Source organism: Psittacula echo (assembly GCF_963264785.1).
Source record: "Psittacula echo genome assembly, chromosome: 6".
NCBI classification, from domain to species: domain Eukaryota; kingdom Metazoa; phylum Chordata; class Aves; order Psittaciformes; family Psittacidae; genus Psittacula; species Psittacula echo.
Window position 1 is genome coordinate 42734926 of NC_137743.1, and position 24089 is coordinate 42759014.

The 24089-nt window shown below is 44.8% G+C and overlaps 1 protein-coding gene and 1 long non-coding RNA gene across 6 annotated transcripts in view; one reads left to right on the forward strand and one right to left on the reverse strand.

The window, feature by feature from the left end:
• MINPP1 (multiple inositol-polyphosphate phosphatase 1) overlaps nt 1–6501 on the reverse strand; it is a 24104-nt gene extending 17603 nt beyond the window's left edge. The window contains exons 1-4 of one of the 2 annotated variants that reach the window (XM_080621693.1): nt 5898–6501; nt 5476–5658; nt 4457–4554; nt 1960–2093 (exon numbers count right to left, since the gene is read on the reverse strand). In XM_080621693.1, the coding sequence (XP_080477819.1) occupies nt 1960–2093; nt 4457–4554; nt 5476–5658; nt 5898–6468 (986 nt within the window). In that variant the 5' untranslated portion in view covers nt 6469–6501. Of the gene's footprint in view, nt 1–1959; nt 2094–4456; nt 4555–5475; nt 5665–5897 lie in introns of both variants that reach the window. The other variant, XM_080621692.1, reaches the window with a different exon arrangement.
• On the forward strand, nt 6223–24089 carry LOC308223061. Of its 4 annotated transcripts, XR_013957238.1 has the most exons (5): nt 6223–6342; nt 8296–8413; nt 12305–12395; nt 20134–20215; nt 21391–24089. It is a non-coding gene; the product is annotated as an uncharacterized lncRNA (long non-coding RNA). The 4 variants fall into 4 exon arrangements; XR_013957240.1 differs by lacking the exons at nt 6223–6342; nt 8296–8413; nt 12305–12395 and adding exons at nt 19542–19767; nt 19854–19942; XR_013957239.1 differs by lacking the exons at nt 6223–6342; nt 8296–8413; nt 12305–12395 and having other exon boundaries at nt 19542–20215; nt 21391–21598; nt 22560–24089.

Sequence of the window (24089 nt, forward strand, 5' to 3'; positions counted from 1 at the left end):
AAAGCAGCTCTCAAAGCAAATAAGCAGAAAATATTACTAGCGCATGAAAGCAAATGCAGGTGATTGTGACACAAATACACCAACCTGTAAGTGAAGCCTGTTTTCTCCACACCACAACAGATCCCAGTTTCGTTCCTATTTTACTTTTCCCCATCATACTGATGCACACAAGACAAGATCAACACTAAACAGATAATGAATCATGACTGCTGACTGACACCAGCTCACAGAAGTAAACACCACACAAAAATGGCACAGACATCTCCAATTTTTAAGAAGGCATAAGAATGGTTAAATCCATGACACTACAAGGCAGTTTCGAGGGCTGTGCAACTCAGTGGTTGCAGCACCACTGCTACTGTTCTTCCACTGACACAAAATCACTGTTGTCAAATCATGTCAACAGATGAAAACAAACCACTTTATCAGACCAGCATCCTTTGAACACACCTGGCTATTGTATCTTCAAGGCTACTAGCAGCTAGTTGTGAGGCCTAATACATTCCTATAGCTACAGTGTTTCCCAAACTACAGCTTTGCTGCAAAAGAATAAGGATAGGAAACTAAATATCCTAGCCAGAGTTCCTGGACTGGACAGCTGAACTACTGACTGGATTAACTCAACAAATCAAGGTATTTACAAGGACCTCAGGACAAAAGTATCTTTATTCTGTTCTAACAGAGCACTGAGTATCTGGCTCCAAGTCTGTCCTTCCCTAGTTTTGACAAAGCAAGTGTGTGACACCAAGGCTGGCTTGCTCTTACAGCTCTAGCCTCTTGGACCCTGCAACAGCCTGTTCTGGGCTAGAATCACTAAGTGTTTGGATTGCCCTGTAATGACTCTTCTTCCACAATCACATTCCAAACACCTTTAATCTGAACAGAAAGCTTTAATAATGCAAGAGACTCAAACACATGCAGAAAGAAAGACTGCACACTGAAATGCTTAAGTAACCATGTAACAGATTGCATCACAGGGATGCTTTGAACCCCACGGGGATGCTTTGAACCCATAGTCTTCCTTTTTTGTTACACATGATTCTTAACAAGGACATTTTAAACAATAAGCCCATTGTTTTAACTCAATGACTTCTTCTCAAACTGTGCAGGAAGAGAGCATCATTATCAGACTGCAGTTGGCCGTCCCTTGAAGGCCTGTGTGTATTAGTAAGTTAAAAGGAAATACATTACCTGGGCATAAATATATGAATGGAAAGAAAAAAAAAAAAAAAACAAAAACCAAAGCCAAACCAACCTCCTTAACATAATACTGCTCGATTAAAAATTTTATTCTTTCCACTATAATTCTCCTAGCTCAGACTCTCCTTGTCATGGTTTAAACTCAGCCACACAGCTTGTTCACTCACTCCCCCCATTCCTTTCCCAACCCCCCGGGAGGGATGGGGAGGAGAATTGAAAGGATGTAACTCCCACGGGTTGAGATAAGAACAGTCCAGTAACTAAGGTATAACACAAATCACTACTGCTACCACCAATAATAATAATGATAAAGGAAATAACAAGGGAAGAGAATACAAAACCCCACGACCGGTCGAGCAATAGCTCGCCCCCACCCAGCAGTGAACACGCCCAGTTACATCCTGGGCATGACGTGCTGTGGTATGGAATACCTCTGGCTAGTTTGGGTCAGGCGTCCTGTCTCTGCTTCCGCCCGGCTTCCCCTCCTCCCTGGCAGACCATGAGATTCAGAAAGTCCTTGGTCAGACTAAACATTTGAGCAGTAACTAAAAACATCGGTGTTATCAGTGCTGTTCCCAGGCCAAAAGTCAAAAACACAGCACTGCACCAGCTACTAAGAAGGAGAAAAAATGGCTGCTACTGCTGAACCCAGGACACTCCTAACATTATTAAGTTTTGAAGTACTTCTATTCACACGACATCCAACTCATGATTGACCACAGAAAGCTTGTAGCCAAAGCACAAAGCCTTTTTATTTACCTTTTGCTCTCTTCCACTGCTTTGTCCAAATGCTGGAAGATGTCTTGGAATAAAATGCAGCTGGAGCGACTATTTATGTCATAGCCATATCCTCTCTTCCAGTATTGCTTCAGGTCATTCAGGTATTCCAGTACCTAGTTAGAGTTCACAGGTTTTTAATACTACTGCACAAAGGGAAAATAAAAACAAGCCTTAAAACCCCCACAAACTGGAGAAATGACACCTCCACACACTGCATGAAATCAACAATTCTTTTACACAAACAGTCCCAACCAAACAAACATCAAGGCTCCAACTGAAGCTGCTTTAATATAAAAACAAACACAAAAGATCAGACTAAAGAGCCACCAAATTCAGCATCTTGTCTCTGATCATGCTTACAATCAGGCCTAGGGAAAGCAGCAGGTGAACTTTCCCAGACTCCACTAACTTTCAGCTCTGGATTTTGAGCCCCAAGGTGGTTTTCTACAAATTTAATAGACTTTGGTGGATTCTCTCCCACAATAACCCAAACTCCTCTTTGAACCTATCAGTTTTAGCATTAATAGTACCCTGCAGCTTGGCTATACACTGTGTTAAAAAAGCATATTGCGAACCTGCCTGCTGCTAGCTTTATTCAGTACCCGCTAACTACTGCACATGGCAAGACCATCACTATCCACTGCTTTTTAAACCATTTCTGATTTCGCCTTATCAAGGTCAAAGTTCTTTAGCTTAGTTAATCGTTCTTCAGATTGAAGCAATCCCATACTTTTAACTGAGTTTGTCTATTTCTATGTTCTAGAGACGTGCACACACCTCAAAGAGAATTGTGCCTTGGAGTTATGTAAGAGCACACCATGCACTCCTTGTTCTTTGCTCCATTTCTTACGACTCCTAACAACAAATTTGTTTAATTTTTGCTCATTAATTTACTGTAGCTGAGCCAACATTTTCATGGATATATACCATCAGAATTTCACTTCTCAGTGGTACAATTTATCTCAGATATCACCAACTTATATATGAAGTTTTAACTTCTTACTCCATACACATCACTCCACAGCAAATGCCATGTGCCACTGTACTGATGTGGAATTCACCCTCACAGGGTCCCGCTGCAAAGCCTCTCAATTCCTACTGCCCCACATTCTTATTATCTTAAGTACCTCCCTATAATCAGGAAGCACAGGTCTCAGCAGAAGTCCTCTTTGAGATGACAGCATTTACCCCTAACTCTATTGCCTACCCTTTAGGCAATCACCTACTTATGTAGAGGTCTCCTCTCTTTCCCAGGAGTGCTAAGTTTCCTTGAAGCCTTGGGGAGGGCTTACTGAACATCAGAGGGAACATCAGGTACTTTTTGAAACAAGAGGAACCATCATAAGTCTCATTTATCTGGGCTCTACTAGGTTCATTAACAGGCATTACGTTTAGAAATCTGATAGTGCCTAAAAACATACAGAAAAAGTCTTAAGAGGACCCAGAAGACCTCATCTGATGTCTTCCGGAATCAAGGCATTTTATCTCATGATTATCCTTTACAAAACAAATATGTCTAGAGCATTTCAAATGTTAGAGAAATAAAAGCATTATATGAATTAAGCACAACAGGAAAGGACATTTTTAATCAGACATATCAAGACTGAACCAGTACTGAAGTCTGAATAAAGAAGGGTATTTCAGTCTTGCTGCTCAATTAGTCCAAAGCTCTTTGGAGGCTATCCTGGGTTCAGCAGTAGCAGTCATTTTTCTCCTTCTCAGCAACTGGTGCAGTGCTGTGTTTTTGACTTTCAGCCTGGGAACAGCATTGATAACACTGATGTTTCTAGCTGCTGCTAAGTAATGTTTAGTCTGACCAGGGTCTTTCTGAGTCTCATGCTTTGCCAGGGAGGAGGGGAAGCCAGGAGGAAGCAGAGACAGGGCACCTGACCCAAACTATTCCATACCACAGCACGTCATGCCCAGGATGGAGAACTGGGGGCAGTTACCCAGAAGGGCTAGATCACTGCTTGAGTCGGGCTGGGTATCGGTCGGCGGGTGGTGAGCGGTTGTATTCTCTCCCCTTGTTATTTCCCTTATCATTATTATTATTGGTGGCAGCAGTAGTGATTTGTGTTATACCTTAGTTACTGGACTGTTCTTATCTCAACCTGTGGGAGTTACATTCTTTCAATTCTCCTCCCCATCCCTCCAGGAGTGGGGGGAGGAAGGTGGGGGAGTGAGTGAACGGCTATGTGGTTTTTCTGAATTACTGACTGGACTTAAACCATGACAGAGGCCAAAGTGCTTCAGTAGGTTGAGGAATTATGGGGCACACAACTTACAACTCCTTGCACAGTCAGAAGTTGTATCTGAACACTATGGTATCTTTTGAAGGCTTCTCAAATATCTCTCCCATTCAGCATGTATTGAATCATAGAATGGTTTGGGTTGAAAGGAATCTTAAATATCATCTCCCCCCTCCCATGGGCTGGGACACCTCCTGCTAGTCCAGGCTGTTCAAAGCCACACGTACCTTAGCATCTTCTTCACTGAAGAGTGAACACCATGGGGAGGTCACATTTTTTATAGCTAACTCGTATGAGCAGGTGAGAAAAGCCACTTGAACAAGATCTGCAATAAAGCCAACAAACAAGCAAAGGATAAACCACTGCTACACAACTAGCAACTTCCAACTTGCCTCTAAAATGAAACGTAATTACAATTCGGCAATGCAAACAATGTAAGCCAATAAACAATCGCCAGTCCAAAGGCCAAACACCAAAAATAAGCCGTTTTCAACAGGCTTGTGCCTAATCCTAATTTTGGCCTCCAAGCTTTTCACGTTACGTTGCTACAAGAGGAAAACAACAGCATTTTACACCAAATGCTGCACATCTGCTGATGTACATGCTACAGATATCAACTACCAATGTGTCCCCACCACCACAAAAGACAGAAAAAGTCAACACAGAGAAAATATGTTTGCTCAGCACAGAGCAGTCTTTCGCTACCACTACTCTACCTTCCATATTACCAGCTGAGTTTGAACAACAGTGTGCTGCAATTTTGGGACTGTGGCTTTAGGGACATGCTAGAAGCAACAGCAACACTTATTTGGGGGGGATCCCCTCGTCACTTGACCACACAGTGAAACCTAGCACTTCTGTTCCGGACAAGTGAAGTTACCACACGGACACACAGGTCCACATTTTCCTGAGGTTATTTGTGTGTTTGAAATTAACGGTTTTTAAAAAAGCTAAACCTCCTCGACAAAGCAGAATTAGAATAACAACACTGATTTGCCTCCCAGCAAAGCAAAAGTTGATTTCACCTACAGAAAAGGTATTTTCAAACACCTTTTTCTTCTGACCACTAACAAGCACTCATTACTGCAATACCAATATATATTTACTGCCTATGCAATTAATCAGAGACTGTATCTCCCTTTTACACTATGATTTTAGTTACCTTCTCTCCATAACTACAAATCTCTGAAGTCATTCTCAACCAGACTCAAGCAGAAGCCACCTGTAACAGGCATTCATTACCTACCTGCATTTAGCTCCTCCACTGGCAAACACAAGGCACTTGCAACCTTCTCCACGACCTTCTTCATCTCTGGTCCCTCTTTGAAGGCCTTCACTTGGCACATCGCCGTGGCATTCTCTTCCACCAAGGCTACAAACTTGGCGCAGTGATCAAAAAATCGCATCAAGGAATCATTAACTTCCACCTCTGCTTCTGAAAGCAAACACAGGCGTCAGGGACGCAGCCAGACACCTCCCCAGGGACAGTCCCCCCTCCACAGCGGTGTTCCTATAGGGGGAAAGCGGGGTCCCCATCAGCCTGGGGACGCGGGACATGAGACTGGCAGCGGGGAGGACGTGGGGGCTCCCTCAGCAAGAGCCGGGGCTCGCCAGGGAGAGAGCAAGGCTCGCTCAGGGAAGGTGGGACAGATGTGCGCCCGGTCTTACCGTCGCCGCCGAGGCTGAAGGACGGCCCGAGCCCGCGGCGGAAGGCGGCGCCGCTCTGCAGGCAGCGGTGCTTGGAGCTGCTGGACAGCACCAGCCGACGGCGGGCGGCGAAGAGGGCGGGGAAGCGGGCGGCCAAACGACGGGCCAAGTGCTCCATATCGCGCCGGCCCTGCGGCGCCAGCCGCCCGTCGAGGCTCGCGTTATACCACATCTGCCAGGCGGCTAGGTCGGCGGCGACGGGGCAGGCTGCTGCGGCCGATCCTCCGTCAGCGGCGGCGCGGCGGCGGAGGAGGCGAGCGTGAAGGTCGCCCAGGCGACGGATCTGCTCGGCCGTGGGGTAGCGGGTGCCGTGGCGGAGCAAGGCGCGGAGCTGCAGCGGTGCGCAGGAGGGCGGCAGCCCGGACCCGGCCGCGGCGGGACCCAGAGACAGCGGGTCGCGCACCAGGTACGGGTTCACATCCTCGTAGCGCGACTTAGTGCCGAAATAGCCGTTCAATCCCTCGCTCGCCACCTCCAGCAAAAGGAGGAAAACAGCAGAAAGGAACACAGCTCCCACCCGCAGCGACGCCATAGCCGCAACTGCACGGCTCCCGCAGGAAGAGGCGGAGCGGAGTTGCCCCGCCCTCCTCCCCCTCTCCCGCGAGGGCGCGCCTCAGCCCGGCGAGCTAGCAACCGGATGAGGGCAGCGTTTCGTATAGAGCGGGGGATGCCCTCCGGCCGGGCTCGGTCTCTCGGGGCTGTACCTGTGCGTTAAAACCCCGCCTTTATGACTCATTTATGGCTCCTCAGGACACTAAAGACCCCGATTCTCACCCCTACGCTTGCTCCTTCCTTGGGTGGGCACTAGCCAGACGAGATGTGAGGCAACCGGGAGGTGGTGGCTTCCCTCAGGTCATGGTAGCTCCCCATAGCACTTCACCCGTGAGGGGAAAAAAAAACCCCACAAACCTTTTTGACCCATTTATGGCTCCTCATGATGCTAAATACCCCCCCCCCCCCCCTTGTGCTTGCTTTGGCAGGGCTTGGCCTTCAACATGGGGTGCATTATCCTCCACACCGGCCAATAAGTTGGGCAAGCAAAGCTTAAGAAGAGGCTTTTGAGGGCTTTTTTTTTTCCTCTTTTTGCCCAAAAGCTGACAAATTCCAGTCAACAGTTTAGGTAGCATTGCTGACTAGGGGATCATGGGTCGCTACTGCTGGGGATGGCATTGCAGATCAAGGGCAGTGCAGGCTGTCAGGGTTTTGTAACAGGGTTTATGTGTTCCCAACAGGAGTGAGTTCATGTGGAAATAGGGAGCTGTGGAAAAGTTGAACATGTGGGAGCATGAAGTTTGCAGCCAGGGATGCTTCCAGTCAGGAGTGGTGTCCAGAAAGACACCAGTATTGTTTATAATCCTCACATCCCACTGGCATCACTGGTGGCACAGCGTGATGGCATTGTAACGGCCTATGCATAAAAGCTTAGAAAGGCTTAGAAAAACAAAGGCATCCTGTGGAAAAGCCTGAGCCTGCCAGTGACGTGATGGTTATAAAACACTTTGAGCAAAGGCATAAGCAAAAAAACCCCCATCCCCAGTGCTGATGATACCCATTTTAAAGAAAACCCTCACTACTAAATAGGTAGCTAAGGAAACTGAGTTACTTGTAAGAGAACCAAGGCTTGAGGTTAACAGAAACATCTCAAGCCTCTGGAAAAGGGCTTGGCTTTTGACCTATAGCATGTCCTGGTGAGACCTACGTTTTATATACAGAAAGATCAGCTACTTTGCACCCTGCCTACACAGTCAGGCTATTGCGCATACAATTGAGAATTGTCACTGAATAAAGTTTTTCATTATATATTTAGTCAACTGAAATTCTGTTGGAAAATACGTCTCTCATCTGTCTTCCACCTCATTAAAAAACAAAACAAGGTGTTAATGTAATGATATGATAATGTACAAACAGTTAGGGTAGGGAAAGCCTTTAAAGCTGAGACAGAAAGGGGAAATGAAAGTATGTGTTTTAAAGTTTCTGGACAAAGTTAAGGGCTGTCTATGGTGGTGTGGCTTAGCTGTCTCCCAGTGATATTGTGCAGGACTACATTGTCATGTTTCCTGGTGGCTTTAGGAAAGGAAATAGTACAGTATGCAAGCTAAACTACCTCGGTGAAGGCTTTGGCTCAATCCTCTGTTGTGTGAAAGGTTACTTCTTACCATGTATAATGGAGAGTTTCAGGGTATATAGCAAAAATTTTTGACAGTGAGAATTTCGTTCTGTATGTTTCATAGAGATGCAACTAATAAGGGGTTGGATTTGTGATCTCTTCATACCTAGCAGCATGTATGTTAGCTGTCTACAGATTAATTCCACTTCAGTGATAATGCACTTAGTTGTTCTGTTGGGACTTGTGTTTCAGCTGCGTCTGGGGTGTAGTGCCAAGTACTTCACTGTTCCTGTTGCCCTTTGTAGCCTGTTCATCTGAGCCTTGCACAGCATGCTGCTTTTCCTGTGCTGGGATCTTGAGGAAGTTGTAGGTAAGTACCAAGCAAATACAGTGCTGAGTGGCAGACAGGTCTGGCACTCATAACATAAGTCTTCTAAACAGTAACTTCAGGAAAGAGGAGCAAAGCCTGATTCTCTATCAGGACACAACAAATGTAAACAACCCAATAGTCTGTTCCTGTTCCTAGACTTTTATTTTGTATTTAAAATATTCCAAGAAGTGTTTTCATGCACAAGGTGATTTTACACCAACATTCTGGAAGGATTTCTGGATATATGAAATATGTTCCTGGACAGCATCTACTCGCTCCCTCAAGAATTGATGCACTTGGCAGTCCAAGACCCTACAAGACTCTACTGCTATCTTTAATCTATTTTAAAGGATCTGAAAGAAAGGGGAACAATCCCATGATGATTCAGAAGAGGTGGAACACCCACCGTGCCTCTTTTTAACTGCTAGCACATTAAGCAGATAAACTCTTAATGACTGCATATGCATTTCACTGGTTATGGAGCTCTGCTGGAAAGGGCTCAGGTTAAACATGAAAAATACAAGTTTGTGCAAGAAGGTGAAGATAATAACTAGTTATTGTTTAATAAAATAGGACATTGTCTACTCTAAACCAGTGATAATTCAAAACCAGTGAGACAAACAAAAGCATTGTGATCACTTGTCTAGCACAGCTCTTTTGGATGTAAGTGGTTCTATAAAATTATTATTCCACCTCATTAAAAACTGAAACAGGGTGTTAATGTAATGATATGATAATGTGCAAACAGTTAGGGTAGGCAAAGCCTTTAAAGCTGAGACAGAAAGGGGAAATAAAAGTATGTGTTTTAAAGTTTCTGGACAAAGTTAAGGGCTCTCTATGGTGGTGTGGCTTAGCTGTCTCCCAGTGATATTGTGCAGGACTACATTGTCATGTTTCCTTGTGGCTAAGTAATTTGGAGTAATTTTCTCCTCTCTGAAATTTTAGCAATTTCAAAGGGGGGAAAATGCAAATACTCCATTATCATTTCATATGATCTTCTTTAATTTATGTTAGGCATATCTAACCATTTAATGTAATTTCTAGCATATAATCTTTTATAACAAAACCAGCACAAAACTGCATACAGTGCAGTTTTCAGAAAATACTATTTTAAGTTGTTTTGAAAACTATCGAGGGTATTTTATAAAATACTAAGAAAAATATAAATTCCCTCTTCTGCATAATTATTCACTGTAACAAATCTGTAATTTGTTTTAGTAGGAAGATGACAGCATATTACAGCAATGTGTACATGAGCTTATGTGTATGAAGGAGAAAAAGAACTCATAGAGTTTTTCATTAAAGATCATAAATATTTAGATTTAAAAAATGTGAATTTAAAAGGCAGTTAAATAAAAACTGATCTGCGATCACAGTTTCTATGGAATTCTGTGTCCTGAATTGTCAAGTGAAGGCAGTCTCCCCCCACTCAATCCCTTACTTGCTCTATCATATCACATTGAATTGTCACATCTTAGTATATCACATTCAGTTATGTATTTTAAATGGCTTTCACGATTTTTTTTCTATGTATCTATTAAGATGGGGAAAATGTTATCCATCACATATTGTTCAATGAAGAGTTGCCTCTATTTCCCCTTCTAATATTTGAAATATTTGGGACCAGTATTATTTAATATGGGACCAGTATTATTTAATATATTCATCAATGATTTAGATGAGGGAATTGAGTGTACTGTCAGCAAGTTTGCTGATGACACCAAGCTGGGAGGAGTGGCTGACACGCCAGAAGGCTGTGCTGCCATCCAGCGGGACCTGGACAGGCTGGAGAGTTGGGCAGGGAGAAACTTGATGAAATATAACAAGGGAAAGTGTAGAGTCCTGCATCTGGGCAGGAACAACCCCAGGTTCCAGTATAGGTTGGGGAACGACCTGTTAGAGAGTAGTGTAGGGGAGAGGGACCTGGGGGTCCTAGTGGACAGCAGGATGACCATGAGCCAACACTGTGCCCTTGTGGCCAAGAAGGCCAATGGCATCCTGGGGTGTATTAGAAGGGGGGTGGTCAGTAGGTCGAGGGAGGTCCTCCTTCCCCTCTACTCTGCCCCGGTGAGACCGCACCTGGAATATTGTGTCCAGTTCTGGGCCCCTCAGTTCAAGAAGGACAGGGACCTGCTGGAGAGAGTCCAGCGCAGGGCAACTAAGATGATTAAGGGAGTGGAGCATCTCCCTTATGAGGAAAGGCTGAGGGAGCTGGGTCTCTATAGTTTGGAGAAGAGGAGACTGCGGGGGGACCTTATTAGTGTATATAAATATATAAAGGGGGAGTGTCATGAGGATGGAGCCAGGCTCTTCTCAGTGGCAAACAATGATAGGACAAGGGGTAATGGGTACAAACTGGAACACAAGAGGTTCCACTTAAACTTGAGAAGAAACTTCTTCTCAGTGAGGGTGACGGAACACTGGAACAGGCTGCCCAGGGGGGTTGTGGAGTCTCCTTCTCTGGAGACATTCAAAACCCGCCTGGACACATTCCTGTGTGACCTTATCTAGGTGTTCCTGCTCTGGCAGGGAGATTGGACTAGATGATCTTTTGAGGTCCCTTCCAATCTCTAACATACTGTGATACTGTGATACTGTGTGAAAACATCAAGAGAAAGAGTTGCTTTTACATCATGTTTCATATTTGATGGAGTCTGCGTCCATAGAGGGCTTTGTGGCCACTGGTTACACAGGAAATTTTTTAGTGCTGCTCTCAGCTGAAAATGTTGCTTTGTTTGAATGGTTGCACATGAAGCCAGGCTCTTTTCAGAATTTCTGTGCAGGGTGTTTGTCACCTTCAGAAATAAAGAAAGACCAGATGATTCAGATGCATAGTGCCTACGCAGCCTAAGTTGAGGTATGTGAACGATTGCTCAGATCAACAGAGACAAACAGGCCAAGTGTGTTAAAAATTGGATAGATACCAACCTGCCTGATGCTGCTTAGTCAAGTGCAGCCTCTGGGTGCTGAAAATACCACTTTTTCTACTTCAAAGCTTTTCCTCCCATAGAGCATTATCTTTTCTCTGGAGAACAGCTCCACTTCATACCCCGAAACTCAGGAGAAAGCATTTACATAGCAGCCAAGTTGTCATTTTCACTCTCTACAAGTATTGTGATGTCTTATTTTGGTCCTTGATGTGTCTTCTTTATGTGTAAATTAGAGGCCAAAAAAAAAAATAGTACAAACATGCCTGCTCCAAATGCAGCCGTAACAAATTGTTCTCTCTTTGGTTCTCCTTTATCTTTTTTGTTTCTTTGCATCTTCAAGTATGGTGATGCTGGGGGATGGTTAATTCATAAGTCACATTTCAATTCACTGGCACTTTTTTATTCTCTTAGAGTGCAGTGAAATCAGTTTCAAAGAAATGTCTTGAATAATTTCCTTATTTCTGCTTCTTCTATGGATTTTCCTTACAGGTGCATCAATTTCCAAACCAAGCTACATTTGAAATGCAACTTAGAAAGTTAATTCACTAACCTCTTCTGAAAACACTTTTTTTCTTATAAAGCCTTCCTGTTCCTCGGTACTTTGATGGCCCGTAACTGCCGTTAATGGTGATACATTTCTTTAGCACTCAAAGGGCAGAGAAAACGTTATATTAATATGTCCCCAGCAGAGTGTATGCTATTAGCTGGTCTTTTCAGGAGTGAAGAAATTGCTCCAGTTGCTAGTCTGAGTGCTCACACTCAGATAATTCATATAGTACAGAATTCACTGCCTGTAGCTGTAGAAGCAACAAATGGTTCTAGGTTTACAGCTCTCTGTGTAACGTTTTTAAAACCAGCTATAGTAATTAAAAGGTCCAGAGAGGAAAAAGTGTTGGCCTCTAATTTTGTGTTCAGTTTACTTTCTCATGCAAACTGTCCTTTCATTTTCTTTACTTTCAAGGAACAGATCTCCAAGCAAGGATCTCTTCCTGCTGACTGGCAGTATTCCTTGTTATCTGATGGCCAGCTATGGGTTTAGGAGAACAAATAAGGTAAGTTTTTGTCAGCTTTTGAGCTTCACAGTCCTAAAGTAGCAGAAATGTAAGAAACACGGGAGTGGTGCTATTTGGACATCCTGGTCTCGCTGCGGTGTGTCATCTTCAGAATTAGGTCTGAAAAGCTTCAGCAGAGGTAGCTCAGAGCCGAAGGATATCCTCTATTCATGTGGTGTTTAGTTATTCTCTGTAAGCAAGCTAATTTCAACTTTTGAAGTCAGAAAGCAAAGCAAGCAATATCCAGAGGCACTGCATGCTCCAAACAACCAAATTTTATCTTATTAACTGGATGAACCCTGCACACATGAAGTCGCTGGCTTTTGGCAGCAGTGGAAGGGCTGCAGGCTGGGGCTAGGCTCAGCCTGGCCAAGGCTCAGATAACAGTCCAGGTATGAAGATCTACATAAACATGTGTTACTGTTCTGGCTCTTGGCCTGGGCAGAGGGGATGAGGCAAGGTAGGGACAACCTGATGGTGGATTTGATCTGGCATAAAGAAGGTCAGAAATATGAGGGTGTGTGGTGGAGACTCAGAGGAGGTGAAGGGGGTGGGCTTGGAGCTACTTAGCCTGCTTTTGGGTCATGTCTTCACACTTGGAGATGATGCACCAGCACATGAGCTTGGGAGTTTCTTGTGTACTCTGTAACATAGAGTTATAGAATAGTTGGGGTTGGAAAGGACCTTAAGATTATCTAGTTCCAATGATAACTGAACTGCTTTTATTTTTCCCATGGGGAGGGTAGCCCTATTCCCTGCAAACTTTACTGGCTCACAAAATATTGCCTCACAATTGTGTTTGTGCACAGCAGGCAAAGCTGAATTACTGCTGCTGCTGGGCTAGATGGTGGCATCCAGAAACCCGGGCTGTTGATCCTCTGTCAGTTGGCATCATATCTCTGCCTTCCAGTGCAAAGCCATGTCAGCAGAGTGGTGCTCATTTTGGATGATGTTTTTGTACTGTAGTGGCAAAATCACTTTAATCTTGGGGCACTGCCAGATCCTCAATGCTCCCTTTTGAAATGTAGGCTTTTCAGAGGCACTTCCTGTTCTTTTGGGGAGTCTTTTGTCTTCTGTGCATACAAGCAGGGAGCAGGAACATGTTCGTTGCTCATATGTAAAGTAATGGTGTTTTCCTTAGCTCATTCCACATTTTGGTTAGCAGACAGAGAACCGGAAAAGAAACAATGCATCCACTGACAACTGTTGCTTTTCACAGCAAGGGCTGAATTCAGATCTTGTCCAGTCTATCCTAATGGAGAGATATTCCTAATACTTTTGGTTGCTACCTGCCTTGCATGTCACTCCAGTTTGGGAATTGCAGCACTATGACTTACCAACAGTTGAAAATGGGAGGTCTATGACTGGGCTGCTCGGTCTGGAGATCACCTTTCTGGTCCCTCCCTCCCATTGCAAAGGGTGGCTACTCTAAAGCTGCTCAGTGTGACTCCCTTGGGGTTGGGGTCAAAGTCATTTCTCAGGCTCCTTAGGGCCTGCTTTTCCATCTGGCTGGTTTGTTTAAATGGTTTATAATTATGGAGGAGCCAGTACCTGCTTGCTAATGCTAGACCTCGATTAACCCTGAGTACAACTACATCTCTGTAACTATGCTTACATCTCTGTTCTGATGGCCTTTTGCTACTCTGCTTTTTCAGTTAGCCACCCAGCACTTGAAATATCACGTTTGGTCATGTATGGGAAACACGGCGCTCTCAAAAACCCCGAGTGCTTTAACCTGGGCTCCTTGCTGGCATGGTATTGTTTGCATGACTTGATCAGCATGGCTATGTTGTAATGAGGCTGTGTGTCACATGGCTTGTTCTCCCAGAAAATACAGAAACCTTTGGGGATCCTAAGTGGCTTGACCTCTTTGCAAGTAGAGTTTCTGGTCTTGCAGTGTGGCTTCACCCTGTGTAGGCAATTCCATCACATGGCAACACCTTAATTATGTGGCTTGTCTTTCTGGAGCATGTCAAGCCCGTCCAGTTCTTGAGCAGCATGATCACACACAACAACCACAGTCAGGACATGGAATGTCTTGGAAAAATGCATACATAAATTCAGAAACCCTCAAAATGCAGCCAAACTGGGTTTTCCAAGAGTGAAAATAAATACTAACAGTTTCCTTTTTCAGATAAGTAAGAGGAGGAGAGAAACTACACAATATGAACGTGTGCTCTGTATATGGAAAAGGTACATTTCTGCCTTGTATTTTCACCCAATAGAAGCTAGGGAAAAACCTCAGACACTGTGACATGCTCAAGGCAAGGGACCAGTTACAACAGTGAATCGTGAAAGAATTGGCAAGTGTAACAATTAATTCACTGACAACCCTTTTTTTAATGTTTCTGTCAGACTGGGTTTGGGCTTGGATGGCCAAAAGAAAGCCATAATAATGAGGTCTGCTGACAGCCCAAAGCTTGACAGTGATCCATTGCAGAAAACAACCGGTCAGAGATGGGCAGAAAATTAATGGTGAAAAATTGTGCTCTTGTACCAAATGACAGGGATTTTTACTCCAAACTCATCAGCTCAGAATAACAAAGGGAGAGAAAAGCTCGAGCAGACAGACTGATCTCTGGGCAACTGTGAGCCATCTATGCAGCATGGCCACGTTAGGGCAAATATGAGTCAGAATAGGCATTATCAGTAGAGATAGGGAAAGATTAATGCTACCCACCATGGGTATTGCTGCAGTTGTATCTGGAAAGCTGAGTACACAGTGCTGGCCATCCACAGTCCCATTCACTCAGGTGCGGAACTGCACAGAAGTGCTGCTGGCATGATGCATGTCTTATGAGAGGACATGCAGATGGGTGCAAACCAGATGTGAGTAAATACAGGCTGGACATTAGGAGGTTTCTAATCTGGAAAGGGCAGCTTTGGGAACAGCCTTCCAGAAGGAAATGACCTACCTGACCTCAAGATAAACTTACCAAGCATGGTGAGAAGAATGAGGTGGTTTGTCTGCCTCTAATAGCAGATACTGAGCTTGGTGAGACAGTGCTTCAGTCCTGTGCCTTGTTGCCCTACTCTGCTTCTGACCAGAGGTTCAAGCCTATGGTACACTTTTATGACCAAACTTCTTGCCCAAGAAAACAGGGGTGTTACTGCGACAGTGCCAAGAGTGTGACCTTCCCTGCCCAGTGCCATCCATCCCTGCATGAAAAGAGGGATGGAAAAGCTCTGACAGAGCTTCAGAAAAAGTCAGCTTTAGGAGTGGGTGTGAAATTAATCAAACTCTACCAGACTGCATGCAAAGTGTCATGTTTTAAACCCAGCCGGCAACTGAGTATCATGCAACCCTTTGCTCACCTGGATGGGATGGGGAGAAGAATCGAAAGAATGTAAAACCTGCAGATTGAGATAAGAACAGTTTAATAACTAAAATAAAGTACAATATACTGATAATAGAGATAACACCAACAATAACAATATTGATGAGAATAATAGGGAACAGCAACAACAACAACAACAACAACAGAAACGAAAGAAAGATCAGAAAACACAAGTGAAGCACAATACAATTTCTCACCACCAGCTGACCTATACCCATCCCCACCTGAGCAGCGATATGGGCCTTCTGAGTGACTCCCCCCAGTTTATATGCTGAGCATGACATGCAGTGGTATGGAATACCCTTTTGGCTAGCTTGTGTCAGGTGTCCTGTCTCTGCTTCCTCCCAGCTTCTTGTGTCCCTCCTCACTGGCAGAGCATGAGACTGAAAAGTCCTTGATTAGGGTAAGCGCTACTTGGCAACAACTAAAACAATGGTGTGTTATTAGCACTGTTCTCAGACTGAAGCCGAAATACAGCACTGCACCAGAAAAAGTAACTGTTACAGCTGAAACCAGGGCACAAAGCCACGTCTTGCTAAATCATTCAGGATGAAAAACTGGAAACGGGGGCAGTTTGACAATTTATTCAGCAGCTGTAGAGCCACGGCTGGTCAGCAGCTTTCTAAAATTAAAACACTCACCTAAGACAGATTTTCTTCATGACCAAGCAATCTTTTTAATAGATTCAGTAAATAGAATGTTGTGTAGTAACATTTCTCCCAATCCTAAGGCATTAAGTTATTCTTATGATACTGCTTTTCAATTCCTTTGACATTTTCTATTGCTGTTCATAGTTTTTTTGCTTTAAGAAAGTGTTTTTCATCCATAGTATCATTAGAAAAACCCAGACCACTTAGACAAGTTTTGTCTGCCAATGGATGTAGCAGGCTGTTTTACAGATACTTCTTAGGGACTCCAAGAAGTTTGGAGGCACTTTAAGTTCCAGCTGAAGTTTCTTTCTTATCTGGACTAGTTAACTTTGTCATTTTTCTTTTTCTTTTATTTCCACAGGAGGTAACAACTCACTGCTGGGTCACTTTTCTTCTCTGTGTGCTCTTCACTGCCCTGTTTTGTGAAGCTTAGGTTTCTTCTCATCTATATTTGAAAGATGGGGAGGCATTAGGAAGCTACAGACATTATTGTACTTGCCAATACTCTGACACAAGAGGAGAAGCAAATATCAAGAATTAACTTGTAGATCCCTTTACTGCTAAAATGAAGACAGATGTTATTTCTGTCTTCCCCAACGTCCGCAGCCATGTCAAAAGTATATCACGGCAACGGTAGCAAAGGCAATCCATACCAGCTATCAATATATCTCACACTCAAACTGATTGCAAATCAGTTTTCTGCATTCACAGTTTGTGTAGTTTTAGCTGTTGCATATTTAGCTGTTTTAATCTTTTCCAGGCAGCATGGGCTGTGAACAAACTGTATAATCCATGTGTGCTTTTGGAAATGTTTTGCTTCACCCAAAACCAGAGTTGATGGCAAACAGAGCTTTGCAGAGGAAAGATGCTGATTTGCTTTGCAGCTTTGCCCAGAGCTCAGCTGATCCTGGCTGTGTTTCAGAGCACAGATTTCAATAACGGGAATGAACCAGCATGTCAGTCATTGGGGTCTTTCTTTTAGCACCATTAGCAATTGCAGCATAAAAGGAAAATGAACAGAAAGAGTCATTCAGCTGGAGTTAACTGACTCTTAGTCTTTTGTCTAGAAAATCCTTAACTTCCCCGTTGAAGTCTGGTAACAAATTAAAAACTTTTGTCTGCTTGCCCCTCAAAATCAGTTCATGTTAGTAATGCTTTTAGCTTGGATAAAGGAAAAGGGAGTTGCAGATTGGATTTACAGTTCATTAAGGAAATTAATTGACTCTTCTTTATACAGGGTTGAAGTGCTTGGGGCGTGGGCCTAGGAGAGAGGCAGGGTAGAGAAATGGTGCTAACATGTCCTGCTTCGGGAATGCCTTTTGAGTCCATGCTAAAAGTGAAAAGGTGTGAAAATCATCTTATTTTCTTTATACATGTATGAAGAATCCACAAGGAAGGGAGGGAGGGAGGAAGGGAGGGAGGGAGGAAGGAAGGGAGGGAGGGAGGAAGGAAGGGAGGGAGGGAGGAAGGAAGGGAGGAAGGAAGGGAGGGAGGAAGGAAGGGAAAGAGGAAGGAAGGGAGGGAGGAAGGAAGGGAGGGAGGAAGGAAGGGAGGGAGGAAGGAAGGGAGGGAGGAAGGAAGGGAGGAAGGAAGGGAGGAAGGAAGGGAGGAAGGGAAGGAGGGAGGGAGGGAGGAAGGGAGGGAGGGAGGGAGGGAGGAAGGGAGGAAGGGAGGGAGGGAGGAAGGGAGGGAGGGAGGAAGGGAGGGAGGAAGGAAGGAAGGGAGGGAGGGAGGAAGGAAGGGAGGGAGGAAGGAAGGGAGGGAGGAAGGAAGGGAGGGAGGAAGGAAGGGAGGAAGGGAGGGAGGAAGGAAGGGAGGAAGGAAGGGAGGGAGGAAGGAAGGGAGGGAGGAAGGAAGGGAGGGAGGAAGGAAGGAAGGGAGGGAGGAAGGAAGGAAGGGAGGGAGGGAGGAAGGAAGGGAAGAAGGGAGGGAGGAAGGAAGGGAAGAAGGGAGGGAGGAAGGAAGGGAGGAAGGAAGGGAGGAAGGGAGGAAGGAAGGGAGGGAGGAAGGAAGGAAGGGAGGGAGGGAGGAAGGAAGGGAAGAAGGGAGGGAGGAAGGAAGGGAGGAAGGAAGGGAGGAAGGGAGGAAGGAAGGGAGGGAGGAAGGAAGGGAGGGAGGAAGGAAGGGAGGAAGGAAGGGAGGAAGGGAGGAAGGAAGGGAGGGAGGAAGGAAGGGAGGGAGGAAGGGAGGGAGGAAGGGAGGGAGGAAGGGAGGAAGGGAGGGAGGAAGGGAGGAAGGAAGGGAGGGAGGAAGGAAGGGAGGGAGGAAGGAAGGGAGGGAGGGAGGAAGGGAGGGAGGAAGGGAGGGAGGAAGGGAGGGAGGAAGGGAGGGAGGAAGGGAGGAAGGAAGGGAGGAAGGGAGGAAGGAAGGGAGGAAGGAAGGGAGGGAGGAAGGGAGGAAGGAAGGGAGGAAGGGAGGGAGGAAGGGAGGAAGGAAGGGAGGGAGGAAGGGAGGAAGGGAGGGAGGAAGGGAGGAAGGAAGGGAGGAAGGGAGGGAGGAAGGGAGGAAGGAAGGGAGGAAGGGAGGGAGGGAGGAAGGAAGGGAGGGAGGGAGGGAGGAAGGGAGGGAGGAAGGGAGGGAGGAAGGGAGGAAGGAAGGGAGGGAGGGAGGAAGGGAGGGAGGAAGGGAGGGAGGAAGGGAGGAAGGAAGGGAGGGAGGGAGGAAGGGAGGGAGGAAGGGAGGGAGGAAGGGAGGAAGGAAGGGAGGGAGGGAGGAAGGGAGGGAGGAAGGGAGGGAGGAAGGGAGGAAGGAAGGGAGGGAGGGAGGAAGGGAGGGAGGAAGGGAGGGAGGAAGGGAGGAAGGAAGGGAGGAAGGGAGGGAGGAAGGGAGGAAGGAAGGGAGGGAGGGAGGAAGGAAGGGAGGAAGGGAGGAAGGAAGGGAGGAAGGGAGGAAGGAAGGGAGGAAGGAAGGGAGGGAGGAAGGAAGGAAGGGAGGGAGGAAGGAAGGAAGGGAGGGAGGAAGGGAGGGAGGAAGGGAGGAAGGAAGGGAGGAAGGGAGGAAGGGAGGGAGGAAGGGAGGGAGGAAGGGAGGGAGGAAGGAAGGAAGGGAGGGAGGAAGGAAGGAAGGAAGGGAGGGAGGGAGGGAGGGAGGGAGGGAGGGAGGGAGGAAGGGAGGAAGGGAGGAAGGAAGGGAGGAAGGAACAGAAAGAAAGAAAAGAAGAAAGAAAGAGAAGAGAAAAAAGAGAGAAAGAGAAAGAGAGAGAGAAAGAAAGAGAAAGGAAGAGAGAAAGAGAGAGAGAAAGGAAGGAAGGATTTATCTAGAAAATGGTTGGGATGTTCTACCTCTCTTCAGGTTCCTGGGTATTTGCAGTATGTTTGGTTACAGAGAGATCAGAGTCAAACCTTCCTTGGCAGCAGAAGGGGATGCAACACCCAGGGAGTTCAGGTTGGATGGGGCATAGTACACCTTGCCCAGGAGTGAGTAGCATCACTAGGACAGGTCCCCAAAAAGACAGTCTCCATCCTATGCAGAGTCAGGGAAACTCCTGAAGCAGCCCATGAATGAGGGACCCCGCATGTAAGGGAAGGAAAAGCTTCTTTTGAAATGAAACAGGAAGAGGGTATGACTCAAATTTCTCAGAATGCATGCCAGGCAAAAATAGCAGTCCAGACAAATTTTCCTTTGTTGTTATTCATATGGTTGAGGAAACAAATCTTTGTGCATGCTCTTGTACAGAAACAAGCTGTACATTGAGGGATGCTGCTTGACAACATGGTCAAACTCCAGCATTTTTCTTCCTGCTTTCTTTAGGGGATTATGAGGTCTGCTGTGGTTTTGTTGAAGGCAATGAGCTGGTCCATTGAGGATGGTTGAAGTCACGCTTCAGAGTATCGTAAGCATCAGAATCTCATTTTTAAGTCACTGCTTTTATGATTGAGGAAATAATCCTGTGCAGAATGGGAGTTCTTATTTCTTTTGGATTTCTGACATTTACCCTGATTGAATGGCTGTGTTTCCTTCACTCATGTCAGGGTAAAATCTTTTCTTTTTGGCAGATTTTCCATGTTGGAATTCACTTTTGCATTTGATATGTCAGTGGTGTGTGGCTGCATATTGATTTTGTAAAACCTTTTACTTAAAATGCAAGGATAATAATTTGCTTTGCTTCAGTGCTTGTTATGATCCCCTTTTGTTCAGGCACTGACTGCACTTCTTTAGATGTGGATGTGCAATAAGCCTTATTAAAATCTGGCTAGATCTGATCTGTAGCATTGATTGTACAAGGTGTTAGTACCAACAACCATAATTTGGGAAGTTTCAGTACCTTTACTCCATAATATGAGGCTATACATTTTCACTACATTAACATACATGCCTTTGAGGGGTGGAGAAAATTCTTCAATAGACCCACAACCCATGACTGCTGGATACATTCGCTTTTGAACTGATTTAGTATAAAAGGGAGTTTTATAACTATTTATCATATTGAAAAGAATTCCTTAATCTTTATGAAAAGCAGACACCTACAATTATCAGTCAGTAGTTTAAAATGCCAGTTGCTTTCCTTTCTGATACAGAAAATATACATCTATGTGTACAGTAAAGATATGTACTAATCACATGCTGCATTAACAGGATAGGAAAATTAATCCCATCCCATGTAAAAGTATAAATATCATTACCTGAATCAAGATGAACATGACATTCCTGGTGAGTGAGTCTATTTTTGGGAAATCATGGGGTTAGAATAAGATTAAAATAAAAAAGGTAACACTTGAATCTGTTGCTAACTGTAAAATATTTCCTGTTCCACAAAAAGCTTGCAGCTTGTTCCTTTCATAAAACCTCTGTTTTATCTTCCCTGTAATTTTGGCTTGAGAAATTCCAGCTAAATGTTGAGGTTGACGCAGATGGTCTTACAACAAACAGATGTTGCCTGTTTTTGCAGGGCAAGTTTACAAAGCAGGCTCATTTGAAATAGTGACTTGTGCCATCCTTACATCACCCCTGAACTCTAAAACTACCTTTGAACTTTTCATAAGGTAAAATTCTATTGGTTATACTTAGGCAAAGCTGGTTTTTACCTGGTGGAAAATTTCTGAAGTCAACCTGCTCTTCAGCCAGTGCATTTCTACTCTGATTTAAGAAGACAGAACAAACTACTTGTGGCCTGTGTGTTTAAAGATCCCACCGAGGCTTTTTTGGTCATACCTAAGCTACTGATGGCAGCCTGAATATCCTTTTGTAGTTTCTGTAGCCACTACAAACCTTCCTGGTAATGAACAAGTATTTTCTTCTGAGTTGTTTATTTTATAATAAGATATTATGGTTGCATTTTAAACTATCATATTATGATTTTAAGCCCCTACACATTTTGCACATGAAAAACACATTTTACAAAAGCTGTGATTATGCCAGCCAGGGTTGGAGATGTCCTCTTGCATCCAGTTATCCTCTTGGATAATGTGGCAATGTTGATTGATAGATTTTTTTTTTCCCAAATGAAAGCAATACGCATTTGACTCCCAAGTGTATAATACGCACTCAGGCATTTGGCCTCTGAAGCAGCCACAAGCAAGCAAGGCAGAGTCAAGGAGCCCGTTAAAGTACGTATGGTCTGAACAAGGGCTAATTCATTACTGAGAATAACTTTGAACTGACAGAGAAAGTCAGTGCTTCTTGGTGTAGGAAAACCAGGTAATTCTTCCAAGACTTTAGAGCACTTTATTTTTAGCTCAAAATAATCATGGGCTATTAAACACAAACAGAACCTGTGAGAAGCCCTGTGTCACTGAGCATGGTACCAGGAAAGTCTTGCTGCAGCAGTTTTGTGTTCCTACATGCTGATGGAGACATATGGGACTTCAGGTCTGACACCATATGGCTATTCCTATATGAACTAGATGCCCTTGTGTCACCCAGGGAAGACAAATAGTCCTTTTTAAATGCCCCTTTTCAAATGATTTAGAAACAAACAAACAAAAAGAGGTATTTCTTGAGACAGAAAGGAGACATTAGGAATCAGCAGAATTGCTTCAGTTTGTTCTCTGCTCTCCACAGAGATGGTCACCATACCCGTATACAGCTCTGTTCTCCAAATGGAGGAGGAAGGGATCTATTCTAATCTGTTTTTTAAAGGTTAGACAGGAGGTTTTGTGGAGAGCCCAGAAATAGCTGAGGATAGCTAGACCCATGATGACAGAGCCAGTACTAAAGTTCTTGTACTCAAACTGAAGGCAAAGCGGACTAACCCTGAGAAATGTGTGGTCATCACCAGAAGAAAGATTACCATGTTGGGCCACGTTTTCCAAGGAGATGATCTAAGACTGAACTGGATGAGTCAGCTGAGAGAGAGCATCGTGACTAGAGACCTCACAGGAGTACCCAGCCAGGCGTGAAGCCAATGATCTTCCCAAATCAACAATTTCAGGACAAATTACAGTTAAATGAAGAGATTTATCTTGAGATGTCTTTGGGAGTTGTATCCTTGAAGCACAGCTGTGGTCTGAGCATCAGACAGAGAAGGATATAGGGACCATCTCACACGACATGTGAGAAAGACTTCAAGTGGCAACAAAAGTTAAAAAATAGCATGTAGAGCTCCCAGCAAGGCTTCCTACCCAGGGCATGGTTTATTTGTACCTAGTTTGGAAGGAAATCTTTGCAATGGTGAACTTGGTTCTCTGACTTACAGCCTTTTGCTGTTCTCAGCCACACTTCTTGCCGAACAGCCTCCAGGGCATGGAGATACTAGGAGCTGTTGTCTTCTTAGGATCAGTGGGTTTTAAAATAATCCAGAGAACTGCTTTTGTACGGGAACAAACCCAGTGCACCATATTTAAGGGGAAAACCACAATGTTTTCCAACAGAAAGGGATGTGCCCTTGGCTTTGCTGATGCCAACCAGGTCAGGGCCTGAAGCACCCAATCCAAAATGAGATGGGAAGTGACTCCTGCTGCAAGCAGGGGGAACCCAAGAGGTTCAGCACTATGGTGACACTGATCCTATGAAAGATGCTTTCATGCACGATTCTGGTCCAAATCTTGACTAATCTAGAATGCACAAGTTGTTTGATGCTTGGATATTTTGCAGGGATATAAATAACACTGCCCTGACTACAGTATGTGGCCCAAAGTAATCTATATTTGCAGAGGATAAGCACTAATTATACTTTTCCAAATGCCTTATCAAGAATACTCTGTGATAACAGCTGCTCAAGAAGAACACATTGCAAATTTAAGCTTGCGACATTGTGTGTTTGTGATGGAGAAAGCAGGGACAGCAGTGTCCCCGGTCTCAGTTACAGGCCCAGGGCTGTTCCCTCCCTTGCCCTTGTGGCTGGTTGCTGTTGCCCTATGAGATGTCACTATTTCTACAGCTCCATAACAGAAGTCATGCAGGTATTAACCTAGGCTATTCCTGGGATTGGGCACAACACTGTAACAGCAGGGCCAAGACCTCCTTTTTTCTCCAGCCAGAGTTTTGTCACAGTAGCTAGAAGAGCTGTTCATTTTCACCGAGTGTTTTAGCCTCTGGTATCAGTGTGCTTGCACTTCATCAAGCTTCATCAGCAGGAGCAGGAAGCAGAGCAGCCTTTGTTCCTTCCCCTGTGACATGAAGGCAAAGATACGCAGCTTGGGGACCAGCCTTACAGGAGACAAACACACCGCTTCTGTCCTTGACTTGTGGAGAAGGAGTTCAGCAAATCAGAGGCAGGATTTGTCTCATTGATTTTTTGCATATAATAGATAGCAGGTCTTAGGTGG